Source organism: Scyliorhinus canicula, chromosome 4 (assembly GCF_902713615.1).
Source record: "Scyliorhinus canicula chromosome 4, sScyCan1.1, whole genome shotgun sequence".
Taxonomy (NCBI): Eukaryota; Metazoa; Chordata; class Chondrichthyes; order Carcharhiniformes; family Scyliorhinidae; genus Scyliorhinus; species Scyliorhinus canicula.
The window spans coordinates 207,684,738-207,699,389 of NC_052149.1; the positions used below are offsets into that span (position 1 = coordinate 207,684,738).

Here is a 14,652-nt window from a genome sequence, read left to right on the forward strand (position 1 = left end):
TCCCTCCACTAACCCCACCTTAGCCTGCACAACAGGTCCCCAACCACCCTAAGTAATGACAAAAACCAACACAACACAAAGGGCCCCACCTAACACACACCTGACATGCAGAAACAACAGAATTCACAAATAGCCCCCCTTACAAGTTTACTGTTTCTGAATAACCTCCCCCCCCCCACCACCAATCAACAACCCAGAACAGTAACTCCCAACTTTTGTGGACTTAACTCCTCCATCCCGTGCCTCCCTGATGTGACCATCAATTCACTCGAGACACGAGAGGAAGTAAACTGTGGCTTTAATAGACTTACAACTGAGCCTGCCTGCGACCAGAAGAACTGAGGGCAGACTCACAAGACCACAGCACTTTATACTTCCGGTAGTGGGAGGGGCCATGTGCGGAGCCATGGGTGAACCCAAGGGTGGAGCCCTGTATAAACAAGCTCATCTCCCCCTGTGGGCAGAGCCGCACAACGGCTCACAGATGGTGCCCACAGGGACACAATGATACATAGTGTGAATTAAGCATTATACATTCACCACATTCAACCCCTGTAAAAAAATCATATCCGGCGGGGGTAACGGGTCTACAGATTGAGCCGGTCCGGTGGCCGAGTCATCCGTTGGGATCGGCGGAGCACTGGGGTTGTCGTCCGCTGGGATCGGCGGAGCACTGGGGTTGTAGCCGCTTCGGATGGCTGTGTGCTGACGGGCGGTGTGGATCTGAGGGTGGACTCCGGGGGTGGTTCGTTCAAAGCTTCGTTCCTGAACAGTGTGACGGGCGAAGGGGGGGCGCAGGAAACCTGTAGGCGTGAGGGCGCAGGGCATGGGGGGGTCGGGCCGGGTGTAGTGTGAGGGGTACCTCGGCGGTGGTGGTGGTGGTGGATCCTGCAGGCGCCAGGTCCCGGAGGGAAACGGTGTCCTGACAGCCGTCGGGATGTTCTATAAAGGCGTACTGTGGGTTCAAGTGTAGCAGTAATACCCTTTCTACTAGTGGGTCCATTTTATGTGTCCGGATGTGCTTCCGGAGAACCGGGCCTGGTGTCCTCAACCAAGATGGGAGCGAAGCCCCCGTGGTAGTGCCCCTAGGGAAAACAAATAATTGCTCGTGAGGGGTCTGATTAGTGGCCATACACAGGAGGGACCTAATTGCATGGAGCGCGTCGGGGAGGACCTCCCTCCTGCCAGTGGGAGGTCGGGAGAATCCTGGACCGTAGGGTCAGTAGGACGGTCTTCCAGACCGTCGCGTTCTCCCTCTCCACCTGCCCGTTCCCCCTGGGGTTATAGCTGGTAGTCCTGCTCGAGGCGATGTCCTTGTCGAGCAGGTACTGATGCAGCTCATCGCTCATGAAGGACGAACCCCTGTCGCTGTGGACATAGCTGGGGAAGCCGAACAGGGTGAAGACACTGTGCAGGGCTCTGATGACTGTATGGGAGGTCATATCGGGGCATGGGATAGCAAACGGAAAATGGGAGAATTCATCTATGACGTTGAGGAAGTACACATTTCGATTGGTCGAGGGGAGGGGCCCTTTGAAATCGATGCTCAATCGTTCAAAGGGCCAGGAAGCCTTTACCAGGTGGGCCTTGTCTGGTCTATAGAAGTGAGGTTTGCACTCCGCGCAGATCGGTCAATCCCTGGTGATGGCTTTTACCTCCACGGTGGAGAAAGGCAGATTTCGGGCTTTGATGTAGTGGGCGAGCCCAGTGACCCCCGGGTGGCAGAGGTCATTGTGGATAGCCTGTAATCGGTCGTCTTGCGCGCTGTCGCATGTGCCACGGGACAGGGCATCTGGGGGCTCGTTGAGCTTCCCCGGCCGATATATGATGTCATAATTATAGGTGGAGAGTTTGATCCTTCACCTCAAGATTTTATCGTTTTTTATTTTGTCCCGTTGCGAGTTGTCGAACATGAAGGCAACCGATCTCTGGTCGGTGATGAGGGTGAACCTCCTACCTGCGAGGTAGTGCCTCCAGTGCCGTACGGCTTCCACAATGGCTTGAGCTTCTTTTTCGATTGAGTGTCGAAGTTCTGAAGCGAAGAGGGTTCGGGAGAAGAAAGCTACTGCTCTCCATGCCTGGTTCAGAGTGGCAGTGAGAGCGACCTCTGAGGCGTCGCACTCCACCTGAAAGGGGACGGATTCATCCACCACCCGCATGGCGGCTTTAGCGATGTCCTCCTTGATGCAGTTCAAGGCCTGGCGGGCCTCGGCTGATAGTGGGAAGAGTGTGGTCTTAAATAGTGGGTGGGCTTTGTCCGCATACTGGGGGACCCACTGGGCATAATAGGAGAAAAATCCAAGGCACCTCGTGAGGGCCCTGGAACAACGAGGGAGAGAGGGAGGGAGAGGGCATACGGTCCGGGTCAGGCCCAAGGACTCCTTTTTCCACGACATAGCTGAGGATGGCTAGTCTGGATGTGCGGAAAACGCATTTCTCCTTATTGTATGTGAGATTGAGTTTCTGGACAGTTTGGAGAAATCGGTGGAGGTTGGCGTCATGGCCCTGCTGGTCATGGCCGCAGATGGTGACGTTATCCAGATACGGAAACGTGGCCCGCAGCCCGTACTGGTCCATCATTCGGTCCATTGCTCTTTGGAACACCGAGACCCCATTCATGACGCCAAAGGGAACCTGGAGGAAATGGAAGAGGCGGCCATCCGCCTCGAACGCCGTGTAGTGGCGGTCCTCCGGGCGGATTGGGAGCTGGTGGTATGCAGACTTCAGATCCACCATGGAGAAGATGCGGTACTGGGCGATCTGGTTGACCATGTCTGCAATTCAGGGGAGGGAGTACGCATCGAGGTGCGTGAACCGGTTAATGGTCTGGCTGTAATCAACCACCATCCGGAACTTTTCCCCGATCTTGACGACCACCACCTGAGCTCTCCAGGGGCTATTACTGGCCTCTATGACTCCCTCATGTAGGAGCCGCTGGACTTCGGCTCTGATAAAATACCCTGTCCTGCAGGCTATACCGCCTGCTGTGAGTGGCTACGGGCTACGGGTCTGCAGTTAGCAGTGAGATTTGTGAAGAGTGGAGGGGGGTCGGTTTTTAGAGTTGCTGTGCTGCATATAGTGAGAGGGGGTAGGGGTCCACCGAAGTTGAGTGCGAGGCTTCTAAGATTGCATTGAAAATCGAGCCCGAGTCGGAGGGGGGCGCAGAGGTCTGGGAGTACGTACAGCTGAAAGTTAGAGTAGCTGGCGCCCTGTATTGTTAATGTCGCAACGGTGCGCCCTTGTATTTGAACCGAGTCCGAACTCGAGGTGAGGGAGATAGTTTGCCGTGCTGGGAAGATAGGGAGCGAACAGCGCCTTACCAGTTCTGGATGAACGAAGCTCTCGGTGCTCACGGAGTCGAAGAGGTAAGGTGTCTTGTATCCGTTGACCTGAACGGACATCATTGTGCTTCTGAGGTGCTTTGGCCGCGACTGGTCCAAAGTGACTGCGTTGAGTTGCGGGTAGTCGGTGGCTTGATCAGCAGTGCTGGAGTGGCCCCGTGATGACTGTCCGCGGATGTCGTAGTCGTCAAGATGAACATCGGGTGATGGCCAAGATGGCGGCCCCCGTTGATCGCACGTGGCGGGCGATGGAGAAGATGGCATCCAAGATGGCTGCCCCCGTGGATCGCACATGGTGGGCGGCGAGGAAGATGGCGCCCAAGATGGAGGCCCCCATGACTCGCACATGGCCGGACGCGTGGGGGAGGATTGCCAAGATGGCGGCCCCCATGAGTCGCACATGTCGGGCGGTGGCGGAGTCGGCAGACACGCTGCAACATTACGGGGTCTGCGGGCCTGCGAGTTGGGGGAGCGATTGCTCTGGACAGCGGGAGAGTTAGAGGGTTTAGATTTAGACAAGCATACCTTAGCAAAATGCCCTTTTCGACCGCAGCTGCTGCAGGTCGCGTTGCGGGCCAGACAGTGCTGCCGTGGGTGTTGGGGCTGACCGCAGAAATGGCACGATGGCGCTCCATAGTGGGCAGGTGGCCGCGCGGCGCAGGCCTGGGGAAGTCTCTGGTCGGGGGTCTACGATGGGGTCACGTGGTCAGCGGGGAACAAGTTCAAACTTTGAAACGCGACCTCCAGCGAGGTTGCTAGCGCTACAGTGTCCTCCAAGTTCTGGGCCCCTTTTTCGAGGAGACGCTGGCGCACGTAGTTAGACCGGACCCCTGCAGCGAGTTCCATATGCTGGGAGGCAGTTACAGCCTGAAAGTTACATTCCCGTGCAATAGCTTTTAGATCATGCAGGTAGTCCTCTAGCGACTCTGCGGGGCGCTGGCGACGAGTAATGAAAATATGCCATGCGTAAACTTCATTTACAGGCCGCACGTATAGGCGGCCGAGTATAGCGAGGGCTTCGGTGTACGAGTCGGTACTATCGAGTTGCGTAGAGATGCGATGGCTCACCCGTGCGTGCAGGAGACTGAGTTTCTGCTCTTCAGTAGTAGCGGAGGTAGCCGGCGCAGCCAGGTAGGCCTTGAAGCACCAAAGCCAGTGTAGAAAGATTTCCTTCGCTTCTGCGGCCTGTGGGTCGAGTTCTAGTCGATCAGGTTTGAGGGCTGATTCCATGGTGGTTTTTTAAGTCTATTAAATTGATGTGACCATCAATTAACTCGAGACACGAGAGGAAGTAAACTGTGGCTTTAATAGACTTACAACTGAGCCTGCCGGCGACCAGAAGAACTGAGGGCAGACTCACAAGACCGCAGCATTTTATACTTCCGGTAGTGGGAGGGGCCATGGGTGGAGCCATGGGCGGAGCCAAGGGTGGAGCCCTGTACAAGCTCCTCATCTCCCCCTGTGGTCAGAGCCGCGCAACGTCTCACAGACGGAGCCCACAGGGACACAATGATATAGTGTGAATTAAGCATTATACATTCACCACACTCCCCTCAGTTCCTCACCAGCTTATGGTCCCTTATAAAGTCATTTGCCTCCTCCGGCAACTCATAATAATACTGCTGGCCATTATGGGTTACCCAGGGTCTGGCCGGGTACAGCACCCCAAACTTCTTCCCCTTGGCTTGGACAAAGGATGTAGATTCCTCGTCTGAATTCCGGAGATAAGTTTACTAAAATTTTCAGGGTCCTTTTGCCCTCACAAATGGATTGTCTCGGTTGGCCAGGGCTTTGCCTCAGAAAAGTAAAGAGGCCTTTGTGCATCTCCTTGGAATACAAGTTCTGCAGTCACAGGGGGCATTCGCGTATATTTGGAGATATCGAAGCTGCTGTGGTTTTCTGAAAGCCAGAAATTACTGTTGTGCCAGTTGTAGCCAGTGTTGGCTCCAGCCAGTCTGTGTGCATTATATTTTAAAAAATGAAAGTAGTCAGAAAGATATCCATGGATTTTCTTTCATTACTTCTTGGCATGGCAATAAAAAACTTTTAATTTGGGCAAGGGATCCTAACCTCGCTATTCTTCTGTTATTTACTTAGTTTTCCGCAAAATTCCAAATGGAGTGTATATCCTTCAGCAGACCCGTATAGACCAGTAAAGAGTGTGAATGTAATGGTTACATTTATTTTCGTGGGAATGATTTCTGTTGGGTGGGTGCCCGAAAGTTTCTGTCTGCCCTGCCATATGATCTCTCACTTAGATAAGAAGAGGTTTCCTGTATGAGCCTGTCAGAAACTTCTCTGGTAGTCGCAGCTACAGACACCATGGCCACACCTGTTTTTTCAGCTACTTCTCGTTCTCTCATTCCTCCTCTTCACCCTCAGCGGATTTCAAACAGTCTGCACCTTCCTCCTTTTCCAGCTCCATTCCTGTCCACAATGCAATGTGTGCAAGGCAAAATAAAGGAATTATAGCAGCTTCCAGGATATCTTGCACAGGCCTGCACAATGATCTTACAGCGTTCACATAGGAGGTGAACATTGTGGGTGGAATTTTATGATTTAATTTCAATGTATTGTATTGGTTGGGAAAAGCAGAGGGCAGCCCGCCAGCCACCTAGCTGACTTTGCCTGCTAATTTTTCAAGTACTTAAAGGATGAAACCCACAATGTTATGTTAGCGAGACGTGCACTGAATGAGCTCGACCCGCCAGCCACTTTGCCCCCTGACAGTTCGGGGCCCCATTAGTAAAGGGGTGTGTCAATCTATGGAAATTTTTAAAAACGAAACCTCCCACCAACACGGACTGCTCCCCCTCCCCCACCCAGTGTACCGCCTGGGTTTGGCCCTCACATGCCTGTGCGTCCTCAGCAGGGACAATTCGCCAGGTCCCTATAGGTGCAGACCTGTTGTATACTCCACAATCCTTATATGGGGGGGGATAATTCAGCGGAGAAGTCTGCTCACGATATTTAAATATATGGTAATTGGGGGTAGCATGGTCGCGCAGTGGTTAGTACTGCTGCCTCCCGGCGCTAAGGTCCCAGGTTTGATTCCGGCTCTGGGTCACTGTCCATGTAAGGTTTGCACATTCTCCCCATGTTTGCGTGGGTTTCGCCCCCACAACCCAAAGATGTGCAGGGTTGGTGGATTGGCCACGCTAAATTGCCCCTTAATAGAAAAAAATTAATTGGGTACTCTAAATTTATATTTTTTAAAAAGTATCGTAATTGAATTCCCGGCCTTTCATAGCGGGAACCCCATAACTTCATTGGGGGTGGGGGACACAATGTCAATGGGAAATCCTGCAGGCATAAATACTGTATAGGGACTCCCATTGGTTTCTCTGCCCCCACTGGTTTTCCCCCCTGCCGAAAACATGGGTGGGAAGTCCCCCTGAGGTTTTTATTTTGTTCTTGAGTGGTGAACATGGCTACAAAAACCACTTCAGAGTGCAGTTAAGAGTTAGCCATCATTCCAGGGCTCCAGCAGGCACTTATGCGGCATATCACAAGCAACAGCCCAGAAGTGCATCCTTGACATCATGGATGCCCTGTATGTCCAGGCATCAGACAAGATAAAATCTGAGCTGGACAAAGCACACCAAGATGCCTGATCCTGGGGTTATTGATGGCATGCGTATCATCTTGCTCGCACTGGGGCTTCAGAGAGTATAGCCCCTTCAATGACAGGAAGGGGTTGCAGCTCCCTCAATTTTCAACTCGTGTGTCACCTCTGGATCATGCACGTGTGTGCACGCTTCTCAGTGAGTGTGCATCACGCCAACATCTTGTGACAACCGGAGATCCCTAGCATCTTCGAAGACCTCCCCAGGATGACGGGTTGGCTCTTGGTGGAGAAGGTGTACCCGCTGTGGTCCTGGCTGATGATGCCAGTGCAGAGGCCAGAGACTGAGGCTGAGACCTGATATAACAAGGTCCAATTTGCCACATGTGCTGTCACTGAGTGGTGCATCGGGCCGTTCAAAATGAGGTTCCGGTGCCTGAACCGCTCTGGTGGTGCACTGCAGTACACCACCGAGAGGGTCTCTTGCTTTTGTTGGTCTGCTGTGCCCTCCACAACCTGGCAGAGCAGCGGGGCGACATGCTGGGGGAAGAACGTGCAACCATGTCTGAGGAGAAGTAGGAGGTGGACGAGGAGCATGAGGTGTTGCAGGACGAGCCTAGTAAAGACTCATAGGAGAGACGGAGGACAGAGAACAAGCAGTAAGGGTCTGGCATGCCCTGAGGACCAATGTGGCCCTCATCCTCACTTGATTCTTGTAGGTCCGACAGCTTACCCTCTTCTGCCCCACCAATCCATCCTTCCCCAATCCCCCCTCCTCTATTCCCTTCCTTCCCACCCATCCACCTCCTTCCCTCCCATCCTTCCTCTGCCCTGCACCCCCCCATCCCTCCTTCCCCCCAACTACGCTGCTCCAGCATCCAAGGGTCTGTGCAACATCACCCCAGGGCCTGTGATGGCGCGGTCAGTGGGTCAATATACAAGGCAGGAGAGTGATGATAACTCGCTGTGAAGTTAGTTCTGGTGCTCCTCAGTTTATGCAAAAGTCTGACTCCCATCTTTCTGCTGACAGCGCGCTGACACCCATGCTCTGAACCGGGTCTGCATTGAGGACGTTTGATCTTGGACCACTTTGCCCTGGTGGTGGGTGGAGCAGAGGGTAGCAGGGGGGCACAGGCAGGCACACTGTGAATATTAACGTGAAAGGCTTCACATATATCAGGTGTAGCATGTTTTAACAGAGAACGTTTGATATTTCCATTCCCCAGCTACAGATAGAGCCGCAACCCCCTCTTCCCATGCCTTACCCAATGCCCACTCTGTGATCCTCTCTCTTCTTGATCTTTTGTGGTCTACAGCTACGTCTAGGTGTGTCCGGAATATGCACATCAGAGGTGGAGGCAGCCTGCTGCTTCCTGCAATGTTGATGCCTCTGGCGGACATCCTCTGGAGGGCCTGAAGCCAGAGCGTAAACGCATACTGAAAACAAGGTTTGGACCGCAGAATACTGGGCGAATCATCATCTGGAACAAAGATTCTTTTTCCTTTCATTTATGATTTTATACCCCTTTCCACCCCTCTTTGTTTGTCTGTCGTGTGTGTGTACATGTGCATTTATATAATATAAATACACATGGAACTAGTTAAAGTGGAGAGTTAGGAATTAGTTAACCAGTTTTAATTACTGCAGGGTTTATTATAGTTCTTGCTATAAATAATAGCAATTGTGTTTAAACTTACAAACCTGGTGATTGTAATTATTGGAAACCAAGGGCCAAAGACTTTGGGTATTTTTATAAAAATTATTGGTTAATTCACTGGTGTTGTGACTCCGGGAACAGTGGGAACAGTAATTGACTGCGCACTTGCTCAGGGTGTCATAACACATCTCACCAAGGCATCTTCAGCCATATCATCTAAATCCATGACATCCATAATCTAGAAGGACAAGGGCAACAGATGCATGGGAAGACCATCACCTGTGAATTCCCCTCCAAACCACCCATCATCCTAACTTGGATCTATACTGCTATCCCTTCACTGGGATGGGATCAAAATCCTGGAACTCCCTTCCCAGAAGCACTGTGGGTTCAACAGATAGATTGCAGTAATTCAAGAAGACAGTTCACGACCACCGTCTCAAAGATAATTAAGGATGGGAATAACTGCAGACCTTGCCAGCGACACCCACATCCCACAGGTGGATTGACAAAAGACATTCAATTCCTCTAACATTTCAGGTCTGCAAGAACAGGAAAGTAATTTTAATGGGAATTTTCAATCAACTGTATTTTGATAAATTGGAAAAATCCAAGTGCCTTCTAGACAGAGTTGGAAAACTGCTCATTGATCCACATTATCTGTGAAGCTACAAATAACAACATGTATCATAATCTGCTATTTGTTACGAACACAAAATGTACAAGATATGGGTTTTGCAAGTCTCTGCAGAATGAGGAAATTCAGCTTGGCCGAGAGTTGAAAACATTGAAGACCACAATCATTACTAGGTCAAATGCAACTTCATTGAAGCCTACTCGTGACAATAAGCGATTTTCATTTCATTTCATTTCAAATGCCATGAAATTACAGAACAATTGAAGGGAATAAAATGCAAGTATACAACACCACTTCAGTGGATGCAGGACTTCAAAAGTATAATACAGAACATTGCAAGAAAAATATATTCTTAAGTGATAAGCCTGGGCTAAGCAAACACAATGCGAAATGGATTTGAATGAAATGAATGAAAATCGCTTATTGTCACAAGTAGGCTTCAAATGAAGTTACTGTGAAAAGCCCATAGTCGCCACATTCCGGTGCCTGTTCGGGGAGGCTGATACAGGGATTTACAGATGAATTTAACATTAACTGAAGCAGAAAACTGGCTTTAACAAATCCTGCAGCAAGAAAGAAAAAGTGAGGGACTCGGAATACTTGCAAATGCAGAGATACCTGTATGTGAAAAGGGGGATCAGAGACCTGGAAAAAGGGTTGGGATCTGAGCCTAAGGATACCAGAAGAAAATTATTTCACTACTCATAGCACAAGGGTGGTCAGAAAAAAGGTGAAACAATAAAATAAGTAAATGGGCTTGAAATAGAAGGTGAGCATAAAGCAGCGAATATTCTGACTGATTAGCAATTCTAGGTATTGATAAGACATGAGCAAAATGCTCAGAATAATCTGCTCCAAAACTTGATCAAGTGTATCCTTTTTCTAAACTACAAGGACCCTGAATTAAGGACTTTGAAAAAAAGAACATTACCGGCAGTAAACCAGCAAATGTGCTACAGAACCACCATTTGAAGCAAATACTCTTAGCTTTTGACCGTCATCCTTATTATTTTTACCCCTTCCCCATGTTTGTCTGTTCTGTGTGTGTGTGGGGGTAGAGGGAGGGACAGTTAAAGGGGGCAGTGGGTATTACCCTGTTGTCACCCACTTGTATTTACTGCATATTTTGTCATTATTCTTGTGCTGAATAAACAGCAATTGTGTTTCAACTTTCAAACCTGGAGACTAATTATTGGGCAGCCAAGGGCCAAACACTTTTTTATAAGAATTACTGGCTGTGTTGTGACTCCGGGATGAGTGGGGCTGAAATTGAACGTGCACTTGGGTGTCGTAACAGCTTGCACCCTTCATTCCTGCCCGAAATGAAACATATGCTCCAGGTGGCACGGTAGCACAGTGGGTAGCACTGTTGCTTCACAGCTCCAGGGTCCCAAGTTCGATTCCCAGTTTGGGTTACTGGCTGTGTGGAGTCCGCACGTTCTCCCCGTGTCTGTATGGGTGTCCACCGGGTGCTCCAGTTTCCTTCCACAAGCCCCGAGACGTGCTGTTAGATAATTTGGACATTCTGAATTCTCCCTCCGTGTACCGGAACAGGTGCCGGAATATGGCGACTAGGGGCTTTTCACAGTAACTTCATTGCAGTGTTAATGTAAGCCTACTTGTGTCAATAGAGATTATTATAACTTGTGGCAATAAAGATTATTATAAAAAAGGAGGACCAGGGATTTTCAGATCAGATTGAAAAGGAGTAGGATTTTCCTTGCCTTTTTTGTTATCGTACTCAATTTTATGAACCATTGCTCATTTTTTTTTTCTTTCTCCATAATTCAGTAATACTCTGATTCACAGTTCCAGCCAAAACATTTATGCTTCCTACTTTGTTTCGGTATTCTTTGACCAATTTTCCACAACAAAGTGAGGCCTCCAAATTCCACGGGTGTTCTACTAGTCCTCTGGGCCAACTTAGTGTCATATGGACAGTGACAAAAGCATTGAAAGCCCTAAGGAAAGGGCAAAGGTCGGATTTTGTAGAGACTTACCAAGAACAAAGGCAGCCACATAGTTTGAAATCTGTCCAATACCCACAAGGAAATTAAGGAAGCAGAACATTTCCCAGTTTGGAGAGAAGGCTTGAATTATGCTGAATCCAGTCTGTATAGCCATAGTTGCAAACAAAATAATCTTCCTCCCAAACCTGTAAGGCAGAAGCAAATAGTCTTTCAACTCCATGTACTACTGAATACTCACAAAGATACACATAAAGCACGGGCATGCCATTATTTACATGATAAATTATGCATCCATTTGTACATTCAAGTGTACACTGGTATACACAACATAGCTGGAATTTTCTGCCTGTTCCCGTCAGCAGGACCTCCGCCACTTCCTGCGTACAACAGGGTATCCCATTGACAAGGGTCCAGGAAATCCTGCCACCAGCCAATGGTGAGCCTCCCCACTGTCAGAAAGCATGCCAGGGGGAAAGTGGGTACCCCTCCAGAATCCGTAATCCGTATCCGTAGTATATTTCTAATCAATTCAATTTGATTTTCTTCAGCCAATCATGCCCCATGAAGCTTGGCCTCTTTCCCTCCACAATCATCAAAGGCAACTGGGCTGTCTGCTGTTGGTACAATACTGGTTTGAATACCAACCCCAATATCTTCAGTGCCTCTCCAGAACATGTTGATAAGGTGACCAATGTAGTGCTGAGGTTCACAGGCTGTGGTCTTCCCTGCAGATACCTAAATGTTTGCTCACCCACTACTGTGGCAACTGCCCTTGTATCAACCTCCATATCAAGTGGATGGCCAACAACAAGAAGGACAATCTCAATGGGGTGTGTTTTACTTAATCTCACCATGTTAAACTTGCATAATTCTGCTTTTTCTTGAGGGCCTTCCTCAAGCTTGTTTATTGGTAACTTCTAATAACCTGTCTTCCTCTGCATCTGGCTTGCAAATGGTCTTTTTTATTACATCTGAAACAGTTGAATTCTTTATACCCACATCTGTCCTTGGAATGTTCTCCTCCACAATGATGACAAGCCATCTAAGCCTTGTGGCTGCCGTTAACAGAGTGTTGGGAATTTTGGAAGATTACAATAACTGCACCCACTGGATGGGATTTTTTTCTGTCCCCTGCTCAGTCTTTCATGGCGGTGAAGTGGCCCACCAATGGCTAGTGGTGGGATCTTCTAGTCCTGCCGTTATCAATGAAAGCCAACACCGCTTTTGCCACACCTGATGGAGTCAGTGATTTGGGTCTGGATCGGTCGAACATTGATCTAGAACAAATTGTAAGTCACCCACAAAGATTAGCTGATGTTGATGTGAATCCAAATCAAGAATGGAGACATAAAACCCACATCATACCAATTTAGTGCATAGACATTAACCAGGGCTAACGGGTGCCCGCCAAGGACCCACAGACAATCACATACCTGCCATTCGGATCCCCAATATCTTTATGGCCGAAAATGCAACCCTTTTATTGCTCCCTCTAGGATGCACGCCAGCCGCCCCCCCGCCCTACTGTCATGGCCCACCCCTGCGCAACCTTGTCTGGTCCCTCATCTGCAAATGAGTCTCCTGCAGAAACAACACATCTTATGAACAAATACCCTCGACCTTTTCACTGGAACATTCAACCCTCTTACATTTCAGTTGACCAGCAGAATTGGGGGCCTCCCACTTCCACACGATCCGGAATTACAATTTCCACCAAGAGAGGTCATTCAACAATCACTGACAGAGTACCACCAGGCCCACCCAAAATGGTTGCCAAACACACCAGCAAGACAAATCAAAGAAAAATCTGTAGTACTTGTCAGGAAGCTATCCTTACCCCCAACCCCTGCCTCCCCACCCTCACACAATACCTAATGCCCAAATATACGTACAAATGTCAGTAAGATGAACAAAAACCACTCAACTCTACTTCTATAAACCCAAACACCAAACAAAACGAAAACACCAAGCTCATTATCTAAAACCAAACTAATACAATGAGCGTCAGCAACCCCATCACTCAGCTCCCGTTAGTCAACGCTTCGGCTAGCAGGGCAGCCCATGCCCAGAGTGAAGAAAACTACTAACAGAAAAAAGAAAAAAGTATAACAACACCCTTAAAACATAACTCTCCTAACGGGAGCTACATATTTCCCATAACATTTATGCACAAAAATAGAAGCCCCCAGACCATTAATCACATGCCACCACCACCCCACTCAAACCCAATTAACAAAACACTAATTCCACAGAAGAACAAAGGAATGTGAATATGTACAAAGAACCCCAACAACTCCCATGGCCACATGCCCACTCCCACCATTCAAAAACCTCACAGAAATCTCCAACTCTCACCCAGCCCATTTTTTTTAAACAAAAGAATTTGCCTCCTCACGCACATCGAAAAAAGTGTTTCCCCTCAAACATCACTCTGAGCAAAGCTGTATACATCGCCCCCAAATCGAACTACACTCTTATACAGGGCAGCTTTGGCCTTGTTAAATGCTGTCCGCTTCCTTGCCAGCTCTGCACCAAAATCTGGATAAAGCCTGATGGCGTGGCCTTCCCATTTATAGTCGCAATGTTCCTAAGCCCATATCAAGACTCGTTCCTTTTCGTGGAAGCTGTGGAACTTCACAATAACCGCTCGTGGTAGTGCGTTGGGATGGGGATTGTCTGGTAAACTCGATCCAGCTCGGGAGGACACGTGAATCCACCCTCCCCCACCATCTTTTAAATGTATTCTGTGGGAGTTGGGCCTTCCATTCCCTCCGATAACCCCATAATCCAGGATATTCTGCCTCCTGGAACAGTCCTCCAAATCGTCCACTTCGCCTTCAATGCTTTATTCACACTGGCCATCTGAAGCATCTCAGCTTCCAGAATGGCAAACTGATCACTATGGTGAGAGTGAGTGAGTGTGAGTGTGAGTGTGAGTGTGAGTGTGAGTGTGAGTGTAAGTGTGAGTGTGAGAGTGAGAGTGAGAGTGAGAGTGAGAGAGAGACAACTCGATGCCACTTATCACAGTGCCAGGCACTTTTACAGCCTCACTGGTCTTCTCCAACGCCAACCGAATGGAGCCAGATCATCATCCATTAATTTAGAGATCGTCAGCCACAACCTGCCTTTGCTTCTCGAATTCCAACGCCAAGGTGCCAGTAAGCATCTTGGCAGTTGGTGGAGTGGCAATGTTCTCCACAGAAGAGCCCCAAGATGCGTCCAACTCCGATGAACATCTGCCTTCAACTTTCTTTGTCTTTGTCTATCTGGGCATATCCCTTATGTGGGCATCTTATACCATCACTTGAGTGGGAGTTTAAGCAAAATTACTTCCACCAATTGGGCAGAAAAGGTAAAAATACAGTACCCTACCAGGACCCACCCTGTGTGTGACTACCCCTTAAATACCACCACCTGAAATCGCTAGTCCCACCGTTGTCATCACGTCTTCCCATTGAATGCATTCCCTGCCACCGCAAAA

General features: G+C 49.1%; 1 protein-coding gene across 3 annotated transcripts in view; it reads right to left on the bottom strand.

Annotated features, from left to right (window-relative positions):
- Positions 1 to 14,652, bottom strand: part of LOC119965339 (solute carrier family 22 member 5-like) — a 216,447-nt gene that overhangs the window by 139,352 nt on the left and 62,443 nt on the right. For all 3 annotated transcript variants that reach the window (XM_038795968.1, XM_038795967.1, XM_038795969.1), the window contains exon 3: positions 11,202 to 11,356. In XM_038795968.1, the coding sequence (XP_038651896.1) occupies positions 11,202 to 11,356 (155 nt within the window). The remainder of the gene's footprint in view (positions 1 to 11,201; positions 11,357 to 14,652) is intronic.